A 17,644-nucleotide genomic window follows, 5' to 3' on the forward strand; every position below is an offset into this window, starting at 1 on the left:
AGCGATCCAGCTCTGTTCATTCTACTGGGAAGGGGGGAGCTGGGTTTCCGCTTGTGTGTTGCTGCCTTGACACCGATGGATCAAAGTGAGATTTTTGCCTTCCCCCCACCCGCTCTGGTCGCCCCCAGTTTTACAGCCTTACCAACCCCCCTTCATACAGCAGCCCTTTCAAGCAATCGAGAAAATAGCTGTGGGTAGGGCAAACAAAAAGCCAACGGGCTTGATTCCCTGAAACAGCAGTAACCGGTTTTTTGGTGCTCCACGCTGCCGTATATTTGGCATTGCCTGCGCCGTAAGGATTGCCCCTAATACACTTTTCCTTTAAAAGCTGCGTCCGGTCAAATGAGAAATCTGTTGCTGGTCTTTCTCAAAGTAAGGACCAAGGAAGGCTTTCTGTCCGTGACACAGCCCACAAACAAGGGAGGGTGGAACCGCTCCTTCCTACAAAAACGCCCTTGCATGTTGAACGCGGATATATCGGGCGGTTTCCGTACTCTAGCATGCTACCTCTCCCTATACATGGAGTTATTTTGTATACCCCAAGCCCAGGTTTGGCCGCCCCCGCGAGGCCAGGCTTCCACCGCCTGGAGGTGCGCTGTTTTGACCATGTTCCCGCTTTCGGAAGCCGCACGGTTGGAGCCTGCCCCGCCAAATTGCTGCAATGCAACGCAGCGCAACGACGATGTCCGTTCCCTATCCCATAGGAGCCCTGCACCAAGCCCAAAAATAACTCGCCTTTCTCACCCCGCTGTCCATTCCCTCCCCAAGGAGAGTCACGAGCGTAATTTCCGCGGGAAAGGGCCCGGGGTGGAGGGCTAGCCCCAAAATTCCTGTAGAATCGGACGGTAAGCGCGGCTCTGCCCTGCACACAGCTTCGGTCTTAACACGCTTCTTTCTTTCAGCAGCCAGGAAACCCGCCCAACGAGCAAGGCGCAGCCGGCGCCCCACGATGATTCATCCGTGGGTGGATGAGGTCGGAAGGGATGCAGGAGGTAGCCCTGCCCGCGCCAGTGGAAATCTACCGCTCCCTCCTTCTCTGCCAGCTGATTCCTTCTCTTCCCGCCCCGTTTCCCGGGTGTTCTCCCTTGGGGGCTGCAGTTTCCAGACCGAATTGTGTGGCAAGAGAGCGCCACCACGTGCTTGTTGCAGGCAATAGAGGAGCTCCTAGTTTTCTAGGGTTGCAGGTAAAACGGAAACCCCTCTGCACGTGCGTGTCCAGCACAAATGAAACGTGATTTCAGTTCCCTATTGGAAAACCTTTCTTCAGTTTTTTCCTCCCAACCCATTTTGGAATTGTCGGGGAAACTCCCCAAGTTCTAAAAAGGCAGGGATTGTTGAATCAGGCAGGAGTTCTACTCTCCTCAATGGAGTTTATTCCCAGGTAAGAATTTCTGTTTAAGAAATGTCCCATGACCCTCCAGCTTTATTTCTGTAGCTAATCAGCACTTCAGGGAACTTTTTTTTAGAGTAAGAAAGATGCACCATTTAATTATTAAGTGCAAAAGAAAGTGCAAGTTCAGCTTGTGTATTTATGTTGTTATTTTTATTGTAGTGCCACCTCTGGATCAGAAAAGCAGGAAAGGAAATGCTGCTCAGGTAGGACTTGGATCTCCATTCTGCAGATTATCATCCTTGTGTAGAAAAGCTCTTATTCTTGGATTGTGAATTACCTGGGCTAGGAAAGTGCTAAGTATACATTTAATAAATACATAATTCAGTGGTGGAGCACATGCTGTGCATACAGATGGTCCTTGGTATAATCCCTAGCATTTCCTGGTGAAATAAGCATGAAATGTTTATGAAAGAGCTGCAGGGCCACTGTAGGCTGAGGGCAAATATTCTGACTTTTGTATGGAGCAGCTTGCTGTGATCCAAGGAATGAACTGGAGGCATGTGATGCTCATGTATTAATGATCCCCAGGCAGGGTTCAGTTTGACATTAAAATGTCAATACTGAGGCTTGTGATGCTTTGTCCAGAATTAGTTAATATTACAGCATATTAGGAGTTGAAAGAGTTGCGATGTACATGAAAACTGAACAGGCAGGAGAGATAAAGCAGAGCTTCCAGAGCAACACATTATGCAGCTCACCTCTTTTATTTTGCCAGGAATTTATTTGGCAACTTGGCAAACAAAGATTTGGCAGCAAATCTCCACTAAGTTCCCTCACCCCACACCTAGTATTTACTGTTGGTAACTTTTCAGCAACTGGCTCTGAAGGCTGACATTTTCCAGGCTCCCTTTCTGAGTCTTTAACCTTTGTTTTCATTGATGCTGAGAGGTCTTGTACCGTTTCATAACCATCCATCCCTAAGGTGAAGGGAACCCAAAAAGAAGTATGGAAGTCTATACAGATTGTGCGTGTGGAGAGGGAGGAACGAACCTCAGGTGAAGCTGTTTTAACCAAACCTAGTTATGTGGGACTGAAAGACAGCTGTGGAGGCAGCCACTAAGTTCAGAACAGAGGCAGGGTGGGTGTGTGGAATGGTTATTCTTTTTCACAGTGTTTGCTGTAGGGCAAATGATAACATTTGCTATGAAGATGCTACATCTGTTAGATATCTGTCTTTCCTAGTGCTATCAGGGACATACTGCTTGTGTCAGGAGCAAAAATTGCATTTTGGCATCCTGATCACAATATTTGTATACAGTTCTATAGAGTGTAGGCTAAGAAGGGTTTATGGGCAATAAGTTTTCTTTTTAAAAAAATCTAATCCTTTTATTTGTGCAAATATGAGGAAAAAGCCATACAACTGGGTTTCCTACCCGATAGCCAGCTAAAACATTAACGTGCTCCCAGAGCTTTCTAAGGCCCATGTGTGCAAAAGTGGTGAGATAACCAAAAAGCCCTCTGCCCATATTTTAAAGGCCACAATGCATTTTATTGTATTACTTTGCTGTGCAGCTCAATAACTTTAAACTTTATTAGGATCTATGTTTTGACTGTCTTGCAGTGATTCTCTACCCCATCAGGTTTTACCTAACAAACACTTCTGGCTTCTGGACTCTCTTTGGTTGTTCAAGGCATTTCATAGCCTTTATCTTGGACTCTTTACTTACTGCCCCGCCTAAAATTCTCAGCCTTGCTAAGATAAAGGTTTTTTGCATTGCTCTTTATTGCTCTTGGGTGTGTCTCCACTTAAGCTGAGAAATAGATTTTCTAGATTTTATATATACCATTGATATTATTTAATAGATGTTTTAATTGGGGGAATAGCCACAATTGCTTCTTTGCCTCAGTAGCCCTTGGCACAAATTGAAATCACTTCAAACCTAACAGAGGCTCTTCCTATTTTAGTCCACACCAGGGGTTTGCAAATGTTCTCCCCTCAGGACCCCTTGAGGAAACTAAAATGAACTGAGGCTCAGTACTCACAAAATGCCAGCAGAGATGCAGTTCAGCATTATCGCCTGGCAATTCTGGATAGACTTTTAAGTTGCTATTGAATCTCCTTCAAAATGGCAAATTCTTTGCCTCAAGGACTCCAGCTTTCCTCTGTTCAAGTGGTGCGTAACCTTTTTGGCCAACCTTTTTGTAGGGTTGGTGCAAAAGGTGGGGGCTGCACACATGGATGTACACAGACACACCTGCATGTATGTAAGTATATGGACGTGCGCACATGCCAGAAAATCCTGGTCAGATTGTTCTTTCATCACTGCTAGCGGTGGCAGGGAATAAGCAAGCTCTGTAGGACTATCTGGGGAGGAGTAGATAATATAGGCAAAAGGAAAATTCAATAAAGGTAGGGTGTCCTGGGGGGGCATTAAAGGCTTTTAGGGGCAGACTGCATACTCTGTTCTTAAATACTAATTTTATATTGATTTCTTTCCTCCTTGCCACATACTCTTATACATGCCTTTCCAAGTATTCTTACTTGTCTTCTGCTGTTTCATCTTCACTTACAATGAATTTGGAACCTCTGCGTGTGCGCGCGCGTGCGCGCGCACACACCTCCCCCCCCCCATTAGAGGCAGTGGATGGATCACAGCTATGAGAACACCTGAACATTGGCTGTGACCACCTGCTAGAGGTCCTAAGGCAAGAGTTTGATAAATGCAGCCCCTCCTACACTCCGTATTGAGACCAATATAAATTGCGGACTTGGGGGTGTTGGCATCATGCCTTTCTCTTACTCTTTCTTTCTAAGATCCGGCCTAAAGAAGAATTCTGGAGGATGCAAGACCAACCATGTCAGGAGATTTCTCCCCCTTAGGCAGATGTAGCAGCCCCCCTTTGGCCACCCCCAGCATTTCTTTGTAACATTTTGGGTTAGTGCTAATAAAGATATTTTGTTTAGTTGAAAAGTTGTGCCTAACCCATCATGACCCCATGGACAACATTCCTCCAGGCTCTCCTCTCCTCCACCATCCCCTGGAGTCCACCCAAGCCCACACGCACTGCCCCAGTGACTTCATCTAACCAGTAAAGTCCGGTAAAGGTATCACCCCACTGTTGTTTTTGCATGTCACCTTGCTCTCATCCTGTAAGGCAGTGGGTGTTACTATCTTCTATCTCTAAAGATGGGTGGGGAGCTGTTGAGTGGAGCTGAGGTCTCAGCCAAGGGCCACCACAGCCACCACTTATTTATTTTTTTAATTTATTTTTGGATTTATATCCTGCCTTTTTCCTACAAAGGGCTCAAGGCAGCTTACATCATTCTCCTCCTGCATCTTATCCCCACGACAACATCCCTGTGAGGTAGGCTGGGCTGAGAGTCTGTGACTGGCCCAAAGTCACCCAGTTGGCTCCATGGCTGAGCGGGGACTCGAACCCAGATCGTCTGAGTCCCAGTCCCATGCTGTTAACCACTACACCACACTGGCTCTCCACAATTTAATTTGCTATTGTAGCGACAGCAGAAAAATAATTGGAACTTCCCCACCAGTTTCCTGTGACAAGCCACACTGGCCTAGTTTAAAGCGAAATTTGGCCCCCCCTTTGGTCATCGCCCCCCTCCTTCATGTATGGCTTCACTCTGCAGAGTCAGTCCGGGGGTAATGGAAAGTGCATCGTTCCATCCTTGGCCATTGTGATGGAACATAATGGAGGGGGCCAGTCTCGTGGGAATGCTGTGGTCATGCCTTGTTGTTTATTTGCATGCTGCAAGATGATTGGCTGAAAACATCAATAGCAGTCGCACAGCTGAGCAGATCAGTGGCAATTTAGCACAAGCAAACGGGCCTTAACCTGGGCACAAAAGCACCTCCAGATTGGAAGTTGTTACAAGAGCCATCTCAGGGTTTGGAAAATGGCATCTTTTGATTACTTTCATTGCGCGTTTATCCAAGTCTCCTCCGGTCCACCCAATGTCAGTAGGTCAGGATTCAATATGTATTGACCTTTTTATTTAACCGCCATTTTGATAACTAATATCATTAATTTTAATATTATTTTATACAGTCACACTTTCATTTTCTTCTTTCTTTTTCTTTAGTTATGAAATGATATATGGTTGTTTATTTGTTTTATTGATGAATGTTTTTAATGATATTTATACTATTATACTGTTGTTTATATTGTTATTCTTATCTTCTGGAAGGTGTCCTGAGGCTATTGCAAAGGACAGCATAGAAATGTTTTTGGGAATATTAATGGAAACTCTGTGGAGGATATGTACAACCAGTTGGTATATTAGCACTTCATTCCCCTTCATTGAGGGAGCCCTACTATCGTGGAGAGTGAGGCCATTACTTCAGGCAGTAGATTCTTGGTGGTGGTAAGATGCTGGTTGACAGAACGTATGTTCCACATAGCTTGCCCTACACACTGCAAGATCGTTTGCTGCCCCCATAAGTCGTGGCCATCAGTATTAAGATAAGGTTCAATTCACTGAGCATTCAGCTCATGTACGTGGAAGGTGGAGGGGACATCATCTCCTGCTTTGCCTCAGGCAGCAAAGTGGCTTGACCTGGCCCTGGTTCCAACAGCATCAGTCCCTTCTTGAACTGCAGTTCCCCCTCATCTCCTGTACCTTTGCGCTGTGCAGTGTCTCCAGGAATGCTGCATTTCTACTCCTTCAAGAGGCAGGCATGCTGGGGTGCCCCAAGGCAAGATCCTTCTACACCCAGTGCCCACACGGCTCTAGGACGTTTGAAGTGAAACTATAGACCTGATTTACACATGTCAGAGAAAGAGATGATAGAATCATGGGGGGAACAGAGTGGTCTATATTACTGCAGAGATAAAGGTGGAATCTTTAATGTCCTCCCCAGAGAAACAAATACCACCCCCCAACAAATCCCTGGGGAAAAGAGCTGCCGCAACACTTTCTTGATGAATTAGCTTTCTATTTGCGAGTATATCCCCTCTCCCAGGAAAGCTTTAAAAATCTGTCATTTCCAGTCAGAAATTAGTACAGTTCACTTTACTATTTCAAGTTTTCTCCCATGTAGACCATATTGTGAGAAATTGTGCAAATATCAGATAAATTTGGAGAGATAGCCGTGATGGATACTAGGGATGATACTGCATGGTGTACTAGTCCCTTAACTCTGGTTAGAGGTTGCGAGTAAAAGAGAAACAGGCTCAGAAATTGAGACCTTGTTGTATCAGAAGGGTTATATTAATAGCTTCATTCCACTGGTGGGGTACCAATATCTTTAGCAGTTGCACCATCAGCAGAATTTCAGCAGGTAGCTTTTCCCCAGCATGGAAATGCAGCAATGAGAAAAACTTTTGCTACTGGTTTTTGCCTGTTGGAAGTTACATTAGCCTTTCCACTGAGCAACCCTACATACTTAAACACATACCCATGAAACCCCCCCCCCCACTTGTATGTTAGACACTAATGCTTAACAAACCAGGGTCCCAACCAATGTTTTGGGTCACACATGGGGAAATTCTGCATGCGTGACACAAAATAGCGGAGAAGTTTGCTTGAAATTTGGGGGCATTTTTACTGGAAGACCAGCATATAAATAAAATAGCATAGTGCTATTTCAAGCAATATGATGAAAGAAAGCTAATTGTAATGGCTTGGGTTATTTTCTCCTTCAGAGATATTTTAGTTGCTGTATAATTCTTAGCAGTCCTAAAAGCAGACAAATGTTGCTGGCCCAGGCATGATGTATTTGAGAAGAAGCAATCTAGGATTACTGGTGTGTGAAGGTGGATCTTGTGCCTACACCATGCACAGAGATACAACAGACAGTTGGAAAGTAAAAAGCAATCGCACAGCTTAATGGAGTCTGACTAGAATTCAGCATTGCATTGCATTTTATCTCTCTCTCTCCTCTCAAGCTAACAAATAAGGCCCTCTGTATTCTGGCACCCTAGGGAAGTGGCGTTGCTCCAGAATTTACCAGAGGAACTCTTGCAAAAGTCAATGCATTTCTGAAATACTCCCTCTCCTGTGTGGAGGTCCTGTTGCGGGGGTGGGGGTGGTTTGGAGAGGATGCCTTCACTGTCCTTTCTCTTACTTCTTTGCTGCTGTCACAGTGGCCTCAGCTGTTTGCTTGGCTGCTCCCTCTGGGCCCTGTCCTTCCAGCCACCCAGAGAGAAAAGGTCAGGTGAAAGGTCGTGCAGGTAGTGGGCCTTGTCTGAAAGGTCTCCCTCCCGTTGCTTCACTGCTACAAGCTCAACTTACTCCCAAGTATATCGGTCTGCATGAGCAGAGGGGTGAGTGGCTAATAGATTGCCCTGGACCCCACCCCTCCCCACTCTGCATTAGACTGCAAGCCCTGTGTATCTTCCCCCTGCGCCGAACCTAAGCTCTTTCTCATCAGTCTTCAGAAACCTGGAGCAAGTGGCAACATGGGAATTCATCACAGGCCTCTGTGCTTGGCCTTGGGCATGTCTGAGCTCAGGGGGTAAGTGCCAGTTGGAAAAAAGGAGGTGGCTTTCCCTCCTCAACTCCAAGCAATATCCACAGAGCCTGGGCTGCTCCAATCCCATTCCTTACTCCCCACCTCCTTTAAGAGCAGGCCTCCAGATAAAAGGTCACAGCAGTGCCAAGCCCTGGGCTATTTCTGGCCTGGAGGAGAAGGGAGAGCTTCCTTGTTCATATATTTTGCTGGCAGGCCTCAGCCTGAAGCCCCTGCCCAGTCCCTGTGAATGGCTGCCTCTGCTGTCAGTCTGCTCCAAAGAGGAACAGATTGGTTACAAGGACTGAAGCGTGCAGGGGAAACGGCAGCATAAAAAGCAGGCGCGTCACCATTCTGAGTGTGGGTTGCTCAGGGAAGGGCTTGAGTTTGTGTTTCTGCACCGGCCCCTTGCTGAGGCACACAGTCTGCCTTCCTTTCCATCAGAGCAATGCCAACCCACCGGCTTGTCATTGTGCGGCATGGTGAGAGCACCTGGAACCAGGAGAACCGTTTCTGTGGCTGGTTTGATGCCGAGCTGAGCGAGAAGGGGAAGGAAGAAGCCAAGCGTGGGGCCCAGGCGCTCAAGGATGCGGGCTACGAGTTCGACATCTGCTACACTTCGGTGTTGAAGCGAGCCATCTACACCCTCTGGTCCATTCTGGAAGGCACTGACCAGATGTGGCTGCCCGTGGTGCGCACCTGGCGCCTGAACGAGCGCCACTACGGGGGACTGACAGGCCTCAACAAGGCTGAGACGGCGGCCAAGCATGGGGAGGAGCAGGTCAAAATCTGGAGGCGCTCTTTTGACATCCCGCCACCTCCAATGGATGAAAAGCACCCTTACTATCAAGTCATCAGCAAGGTCAGTGCTGGTGCAAGGTTGCCCAGGGAAAGAAAGCTTCCCCGGGGCAGTGGTTAGAGTTCTGCTCTTTCGCCCAAGTCTTGCTCACCCTAATTGTGGTTCTGCCCCCACTGCCCAATTCTCACCCACTTTCCATGTCCCTTTGTAGCAATTGCTCGCTCTCGGCAGGACTGTCTGCCTTTGCCTTGTTATTTGCTTGAGTGATGGGCAACAGATGTGATTTGGGCTACCAGATGATGCTTATGGGTGGGTGGCCAGGAGACTTGCCGCTCATCTCCTGAAAGGGGGGGTGGGCTGCCACTTTACTGGTGGGGGAAGAGAAGATGGCACCCTTGGTCCATGAAATCCCCCCCCCACACACACACACACACAACCCCAATGGTAATGCCTGGAGCCAAAGTGGCTCCATCTTGGAAAACAGTGAAGATTGGTGAGTTAAATAACATCATTGTCGCTAAATTGCATTTATATCATACCTTTCTCCCTCTTGTAAGGAACCCAAGGTGTCTTGCGCGTTTCTCCCTTCTTCTCCATGTTATCCTCACAACCACAGCCCTGTGAGGTAGGCTAGGCTGAGTGGCCGTGACTGGCCCACAGTCACCCAGTGGGCTTCCTGGCGGAGTGGCGATTAGAACCCAGATCTCCCATGTCCCAGTCCAGCACTCTTAAATACAATACCATGCTGAAGGGATGGACAGGTTCAGGCACTGATTAGAACCCTGAAGCCTACCCTCCAGAGACTAGGTGCAAAGGAACGGAGCAAGTAAGCCTAGGCATACCAGGGTGCCTCTGAGCACATGTTCAGCCCAGGAATTTATGACCCGTTCATATCTCAGCCCTGAAGCTGTTTCCCTGCTCCCCAGCATTCTGTTTAGACATGGGGACGGAGGAGGAGTTTTTACTTGCTGCTCTCCATTAGAGAAAGATTAAGTGGAACCTCTTGCTAATTTACTGCTAACTAACAGATCCCTGTCTACTTTCTGCTCACCCCTCGTTTGCAGTGTGGGTTAGAGGCTTCGGTTCAAATTCCTATTCAACCATGAAGCTCATTGAGCGAGCCTCTCACAGGGCTGAGCCGACCTGATAGGGCAGCTTATGAGGGATTGCTGTGCATGCTCCCCTGAGCCCCTTGGAGGAAAGGCAGCTTATGCATGTGATAAATGAGATGCAGAAGGAGATCTGCTGGCACAAGTGCCTTCCAGCAGTTCACTGTGTAGTTCTTAGGGGTTGCCCTCTGGTTCCACTTGCAGCTGATGAAGGTTGTTCTGGCTTATAAGCCTGATGGGAAGGAAGGAGCCTCAGATCTCTACAGCAATGGCAGACGGACTTTAGGCTTGTGAAATGTACTGCTTTCCTTCTCCTGAGATAAGTGGACAGAGTTGGGTGCAAACTCGTGTCTTAGCAGAAATTGGGTAGAATTGAAGAACAAGGTGTTTCTCAGTATATGTTTGCACAAACAAACTTGCTCCTGTTTTCCTCCAAGACTTTTTTGAGTTCAGGAGCCCAGGCTACATAGAAGGAAAATAGGTTTTGCTGTTGTTATTCAACAAGTGGAAGTTGGAAACACTCGCTCATCCACTGCAAATTGCATGGACGTCTCCTAGTGCAAACCTATATATCTTCTCCCTGTGCCTGTTCTGCAGACACAATTTTTAATGGACTTGAAGGTGGAGCTGGATGGTGGGAAGCACAATGGCCCTTTTAAACACCTTGTTGCAAGATATCTGTAGCTACTGAGAGTGTGTGTGAGAGAGAGAGAGACAGCGAGAGCACCAGTCATCCTCTCCCCCAGATTTTCAATCAAACAAGGAAAGGTGGGATTAGAAACTACAGGCCCCTAACTGTAGTCCACTAACTCCACATATGGTTAAAGATGCTAGACTAAGAGCATAATCCTATGCAAATTCAGACAGGAAAAAAGGGCCTATAACTCCAGGCTGGCTGGAGCATGCTGGGAATTGTAGAACTTTTCCCCTGTCTAAACTTGTAGACAATTGTGCCTTAAAAGCTTTTTAAGCAGCTCCCTTTTAGCTTCTGGTTATCCTGACTCCAGTCTCAGCCAAATGTGGGGATTGTTAGTGGATAGAAGAGAGGAACTGTCATATTTACAATGCCAGAAGAACTAGAAGCCTCTGATCGAGTCTGTCTGATGTATTCAATCAACCAATCAATCTTTAATATACCAAATGTTTGCTATATTATTCATTTGTTCATTCTGTGCAATGAATATACCATCTACAATTCGTACAATTCCTTGTGGTCTGTGTGCATCACACATGAGCGCTCTGCACATGCATGCATGCAGCCCGTCTGGGAAGCCTCCAAAGCTCTAAATTATTCCTACTTGACGGGAGCCCCTCCCCTGGCCAGGCCTCAGCATGTCCTTTGACTGGCACTGTGGGTACATCAGGAAGTTTTTCCCCTGCTCTCTGTAGCTGTCCACTTACCTTTGTTTGCCTTCTTTCTCCTTCCTTCTACTCCCTGTCACTTCTCCTCTGCAAACTCTTTTCTCTCTTCCTCATCCTAAAAAAACCCATGGAGCCAGTGCCAGCAACACCCTAGCCAAGGCCCTCAGCCACACCCCCAGAGACGTCATGAGTGGGAACTGAACTACTGAGTTTGGAAAGCACTCTGGGCGTAACAGGGCTGCTCTCAGATAGCCCTCTTTGCAACCCAAGACAATGCTGCATCCTGACCCTTCTCTTCCCAAGTGGGTACAGATCCAAGCTCCATGGAGGATGCCTTCCTCCAGACCTGGTCCAGGACACCTGCATGTTACCCCCACCCCCCCACCCCCCCCACATTTCTACTGCCCATGAAGGTCCTAGGGATTTGTCATGGCCGGACCAACTGCCTCCTCGTTGCACCTGGTGGCCCATGCAGCACTGGTTCCATCATCTCCACTTCTCCGAGTCCTTCCTCCACCTCCAGCTCATGCCTGACATTATCTCTTAGGAGCAGGGAGCTGTCCTCCATCCAGAGACTGATGCACAGCCTGCAGAAGCCAGCCCTAGCCACTGCTTTAGGTAACCTTCTCGAGGACCTCCAGCCAATCCCGGAAGTGGCCCTGAAGGTGACCACACAATGCTCTTACCATGCAAAGGCACAGCACAGATCTGAGTCCCTTGCCTGGGCCATAGAGCAAATCCTCTTATTCCTAAACTCCCTCTTCCAGCACAGCCTCAACACAGCTTCCATCTGTGCATATGCAGCCGCGACCTTGCCTTTCCACAGTCAGGTTCAAGGTCTTTCCACCTTCTCACCCATCATTATCCACCGCTTGCCCTCGGGGCCTCAAGAACCTTGTCCCACCAATCCTACCCGCAACACTGGCTTGGAGCGTATCCATCCTCTCCTAAGCCCTCAGAAAGAAATCCTTTGCACCTATGGCTACTGTGGACTTGGCAGCTACTCTCACGAAAGACTGCCTGGCTACCCTATGGGTCGACTTGCCATAGCTCATGTTCCACAGAGACAAAGCAGTACTCCGCCCTGACCCCTCCTTCCTCCCCAAGGTGGTCTCTGCATTCCACCTCAATGAGGATATCATCCTGCCAGCCTTCTTCATGGCACTGTCAGGCCTGATTGAGACGGGATGGCACTCCCTTGATGCCCAAAGGGCCGTAGCTTTTTACAAATCTAGGACCAAACCAGTCCGCCATTCACCAAGACTGTATGTGCGACAGAGGGGGGAAGACGGGGCTACCCATCTCCTTGCAGTGGTGGGTTGGCAAGAGGGGTCCTGAACGCAGTTTCCCTAGCCTGTGAGCTAGCCAGACTCCAGCACTTGGGGCTGACGCATGCTCACTCCATGCAAGCAACAGCGGCCTCCACGACTCTCTATCTGGCGTATCCTTGCCTGACCTCAGCAAGGCTGCCACCTGGTCGAACCCGTCATCCTTCGGGAAGCACGGCTGCTTCCATGTGTGAGCCGGAGTGGACTTTGCCTTTAGAGGAGCAGTCTTGTCTCAGTGGCTCTTTGGCACTAGCACTGGCTGCCTCCGTGAGGTAAGCTCACCGGTTGCCCATATGTACAATGCCAGAGACTACAGAGAAGAAAGGCAGGTTGCTTGCTTGTAACTGTTGCTCTTCGATCTGCGTATTCACAGAAACCCACCTTCCTTCCCCTCTTCGGTGCCGCCCTCTGGTGGCCCAAGTGCTTACTGTAGGTGCGCGCAGGGACCCATTGCACCTCCATCAAACCGAGTATCAGGTGGGAGCCCCTCCTTTGTGCTGGGGCTGGGGGAGGGGCTCCTGCTAGATAGAAAAAACCGAGCCTTGGAAGCTTCCCAGATGGCTGCATGCGTGTGCACGGAGCCCATGTGCCTGAATGCACAAAAGGCCACTTGGAGATGGAGAATGAGAACCTGCCCTTTTCGTTATCCATCATGCTACTGCTGGAATTCATAACCATGCAGGGTGGGTGGGAAGGCGGCAGCAGCATGGAATTTATCATTACAAAATGCCACAAAAGTGGAAAAAGGAGAGAGAAAGAAGAATGATTTTAACCATGTTTGGGGTTTGTTTATTGAACATGTATTAATAAAAAGGAGGGTACTACACCTCCAATGGATGTATTGCAATTTTGGATGGAAGGGGGTATTTCTGAAAAAGTGGACAAACAAAAGAAAAGAACTAGTAGGCAGCCCTGGTCCCGGTGGAGGGGGTGCACTATGACACGTGTTTTCATTCATTTTGCGTATTTTTTGTTTTTTTCTTTATTATATGATTTTTTGTATTTGTACTTTTTTAAAAAAAATTAAAAATGCCACAAATAAAAAACAGTTTCTTATAAATCCATCAGAAGTTACCTCCCCTAAATCTCACTGCACGCTCGCTCTTTGTGTATGTGTGCATGCGTGAAAAGACATTTCTGCAGTCTGCCTTATTGAACAGAAATTGTTGAACAGGTGTTGAACAGAAATTGTGGGCACAGGATCTCCCTTCAATATGTATTTTGGCTGCCCTCAATAAACCTGTAGCTGATAAACGCATAAACATCTCTATATTCTTCTTGTCCTGCCCTTGCAAATCTGGACTGCCATTACTCCTCAAAACCCTACCCTGACTCCAAATTCCTAACCCCACCACTCTCACCCTTATCCTTTTTTCTTCGGCTCCGTCCAGGAACGGCGCTATGCTGGACTGAAGCCTGGGGATCTGCCGGCATGCGAGAGCCTCAAGGACACCATTGCCCGTGCCCTCCCCTTCTGGAATGATGAAATTGCACCCCAGATCAAAGCTGGCAAGAGGGTACTTATTGCTGCCCATGGTAACAGCCTCCGGGGGATTGTCAAGCACCTGGAAGGTAAGAGCTACCTTCTGCATCCCTTGTCACTCCACGATGAACGTTTCTTTCCCTTTTTCCACCCCACCTGTCTTGTTTCTAGCACGGGGAGTGTTGCCATGAGGGAAACCTGCCAACCCACCTCTCTTCATTTGGTTTCTAGCAACTTCACATGAAGGATTCCACAACTGCATGTTGTAAGGGCAGAGGTGGCAGTGTTCAGAGGCCAGATTCTCTAAAAATACCAGATCCTTAAAAGAAAAGAGATCAAGTTTCTAGCCATTGGCATTATAAAGACAGATGTGTAAGTGTGCAAGGAATGCATCTGAAAGGGCCTGAGCAAAACTTTAATTTATCAGTGCCAGGGGTTCAGTGATCTGCAGAGCTCTACCACTTTCTGTGACTGAATGGAACAAGCATTTTCTGCAAAACAGGTACGGTGGGGTTGCAAGTGTGAAGATTCTACATTGCAATCCATACATTTCGTGAAATTCAGCCCTTGCTATCACAGAATTTGGGATGGTAAGGTAGTGAGCTATTATTGTTTTTAACCATGATGAAGAGATAGAGAATCTGTTGCAACCCTGGATATTGTCATACTACAACTCTTATCATCCCACACTGGCTGAGACTAATATGAGTTGGAGCCCAACAACATCTAAAGGGAGGGGAAAGTTCAGAGAAGCCTGAAGCAGGGTCTTTGGTGAAGGTACAGAGAAGATAAGAAGCTGTCTTTATCAGCCAATTGGTCTAATTAATTCAGTATTGCCCGCACTAATCTTCCTTGACCTAGTACCCTGCAGATGTTTCAGATTACAACTGCTATCTTTCCTAACCATCGGTCACACTGCTGGGGGGCTGATGGGAGAGTCCAAAACATCTGGACAGGAAGAAGGTTGGGGAAGGCTGGGCTACACCATTTGCTATGCTCTCCAAGGTTCTAGTCCTTCCTGCCCCAGCGAAACAGAAGGTTTCCCAATGAGTGACAGCCTCTTCAGCTCCAGACGTGACCTTGCTGGGGTGCTTTCAGAGTGTCCATGAGGCCAGGGTACCGAAGGCGGCTGGGTCTTGGCCATCTTGGAGAATACGATCAGTTACGGCTGACCTTTAGGCAGGCAGGCAGGCAGAGTGCCAGGCCTGTGGCTTCCCAGCTATGCACCCATCCCGCTTCCTGCTCGAACCTCTGCAGTCTCTTTTTGCCTGCTTGAAGCAGCCCCGCACTTTTTCAGCCGGAAGCCCTGTCTGCAGGAAGCATTGCTGAGAAATGTAGAAGCCTCTTCGTCAGATGCTTCCCTGGTTGGGAGGGGATTACATCCACTTTTTTCACCCAGGAGCCCTCTAGGTATGTTGGACTACATCAAAAGCTTGGCCAGGGATGATGGGGGTTGTAGTCCACATATGGGGGGGCACCAGATTGGGTGAGGTTGTTTTACAGCCACATATTCTCTGTTCAGACTTTCTGCAGCTCCTGACCAAACCCGAATCTTTAACAGCCGATAAAAAGAGCAAAGTGCTCTTTGGCGTGCGGCCTGCTGAAGGATGTGTTGCTATTTCCAGGCTGGATTCACATTACAAGACTTAAGGCTGAGGAGGGCTGGTTCCTAGGCTTGGCTACTGCCATCTCACTTTCAGGCCCTGCCTGTCCACCTGCTTCCCCGCCCCACCAAGATTCTGTTTCCTTGACCTCTCTGAATGCACCCCACTGCAAAAGGTCATGGGCAATCCAAGGAGGCATCTCACAATTCAGGAGGAAGAGAAGGCCACTGACATGATAGGTCAAGCAAGCCGACTCCAGTTCTCTCTCCATTTCCAGGAATGCCCTCTGCTGGTCCCTGCTGAGACTGCCTTCTTGGGTCTCTTCACAGTTCAGTAATTTTCGTGCAAATTTGCAGTTCAGTTGGAATGCCACAAGCAGTAAAAGGATCATATGTGCTTCGTTTTCAACATTGCTCTGCACTCTTTTCACTGGTCTGAAGATGCTTCTCTTCGTAGGATATTTAGAAAGAGAACTCTCATAGGTTAAACAAAAGGACTCCGTATCTCTCAGAGGAGTGGCTATATTAGTCTGTCGTAGAAAGATGGAAAAGAGGCTTATGGTACATTCATAGTCATTGGCCTTATTAGGCAGGACTGGACACAGTGAGAAACCAGGATTTAGAACAAGTTGAACAAACCTTGGACTTGCATGCTCCCCACCTCATTTCCTTCATTAGACATGGCTGTAAAAAGGAGACCAGACACATTCATTTCCTGGTTTAAAGTAACCACACTGCATCTTCAAGTCCAACAAGGAAACTCTGATTAGTTCAAACTGTGGTTTATTGAAACAGGCCAAGATCAAGCTGTGGCTTCTGATCCTTGCTTGTTCCAATAAAATGTGATTTCATGCAGGTGAGTGAGTCGGCTGATGTAGGGGGAGGAATGGATCACCTCTTTCCTCCCACTTGATTTCCATGCTAGCCATGAAGGAAGATAAGCCTCCGCCTGCACAACCAGCAAGGAAGAACAGTGGACTGGGATGGACCTCTTCATTCTTCTTCCACCACCCCAGTTAGTAGAAGGCATTAATTTTTAACTTACTCATTCAGAGTTTAGTACCTTCCATTTCCATACTTTCCCTTTTTTGAAGTTAGTGTGGAAAAACAGGTAACTAGCTGTGTAGAAGGTTCATGCAGAACGTTGCAAGCTACTACCTTTTAACTTAAAATGACAATGCAAGTAAATTGTGAGCTTATTTACAAGGCTGGCTTTGAGAAGGAGCAGGAGGAGATGCTGCTGAGGACCTTTTCTGACCTGCTTCTTCATTATTTCGCAGGAATGTCTGACGCAGCCATCATGGAACTCAACCTCCCAACTGGAATTCCCATTGTGTATGAATTGGATGATCATCTGAAACCTACAAAGCCCATGCAGTTCCTGGGTGATGAAGAAACTGTGCGGAAGGCCATGGAAGCAGTGGCAGCCCAGGGCAAGGTCAAAAAATGAGAGGAGAAGGGAAGAGGCACTGGTGAAATAAACTTTTGAAAAACCCCGCTTGGTGTGAGTGAGATCTGTCATTTGGGAGCTCTGGACAACCACAGGTGCCAGATGTACCTCTGTGCAAAAAGCATTATGACAGCATAATAATGCCAGTATAAAAAGGTAAACCTTAATATAGAAAACCTAAAGACTATAATGGACTAGGCCAAATGTGAGCCAGTGTAGTTTAGTGGTTAAGAGCACAGGTCTGGGACTCAGGCAATCTGGGGTCTTGTCCCCGCTCATCCACGGAGCCAGTGTGGGTGACTTTGGGCCAGTAGCAGGCTCCCAACCTACTTCATGGCCCTGTAGTTGTGGAGATAAGACTGAGAACTGGGGGGATTGAGGGAATACCTGTTTTTATCTCTGAATTTTCTCCCCACTAGGCTTTTGGGGCTAGGCAAGAGCGTTAGTATCTTTCTTCAGCAACAACAGAAGAGACACTGGAATCTCCTAACTCCGTACTGATATAATTAAGTCCAGTGCGACCTGGTGACTAAATCAAACCTGGAGACTAATGTCATTTGAAGCCACCACGCCTGTTCTCCATCTTTTCCTGCTGCACGGCTATAAAAGCTTAGTAGTGAGATTGGCTGGGGTCACAGGGCTCTGGGTGCCTTGTGCTGCTCAGCTGCTGATCAACGATATCACCCTGCTGCTCAGCTCATTTTCAT

At 47.7% G+C, this 17,644-nt stretch overlaps 1 protein-coding gene across 1 annotated transcript; it reads left to right on the top strand.

Moving 5' to 3' along the window:
* Positions 1 to 8,162: 8,162 nt before the first annotated feature.
* PGAM2 (phosphoglycerate mutase 2) lies at positions 8,163 to 16,984 on the top strand. Its single transcript, XM_044437580.1, has 3 exons — positions 8,163 to 8,665; positions 13,793 to 13,973; positions 16,768 to 16,984. Exons 1-3 carry the CDS (start codon positions 8,252 to 8,254, stop codon positions 16,935 to 16,937), a joined length of 765 nt encoding a protein of 254 aa, XP_044293515.1. The 5' UTR covers positions 8,163 to 8,251; the 3' UTR covers positions 16,938 to 16,984.
* Positions 16,985 to 17,644: the final 660 nt, after the last annotated feature.

The sequence above is a fragment of the Varanus komodoensis genome, unplaced genomic scaffold, assembly GCF_004798865.1.
Source record: "Varanus komodoensis strain SLA01 unplaced genomic scaffold, ASM479886v1 scaffold30, whole genome shotgun sequence".
Classification (NCBI taxonomy): domain Eukaryota; kingdom Metazoa; phylum Chordata; class Lepidosauria; order Squamata; family Varanidae; genus Varanus; species Varanus komodoensis.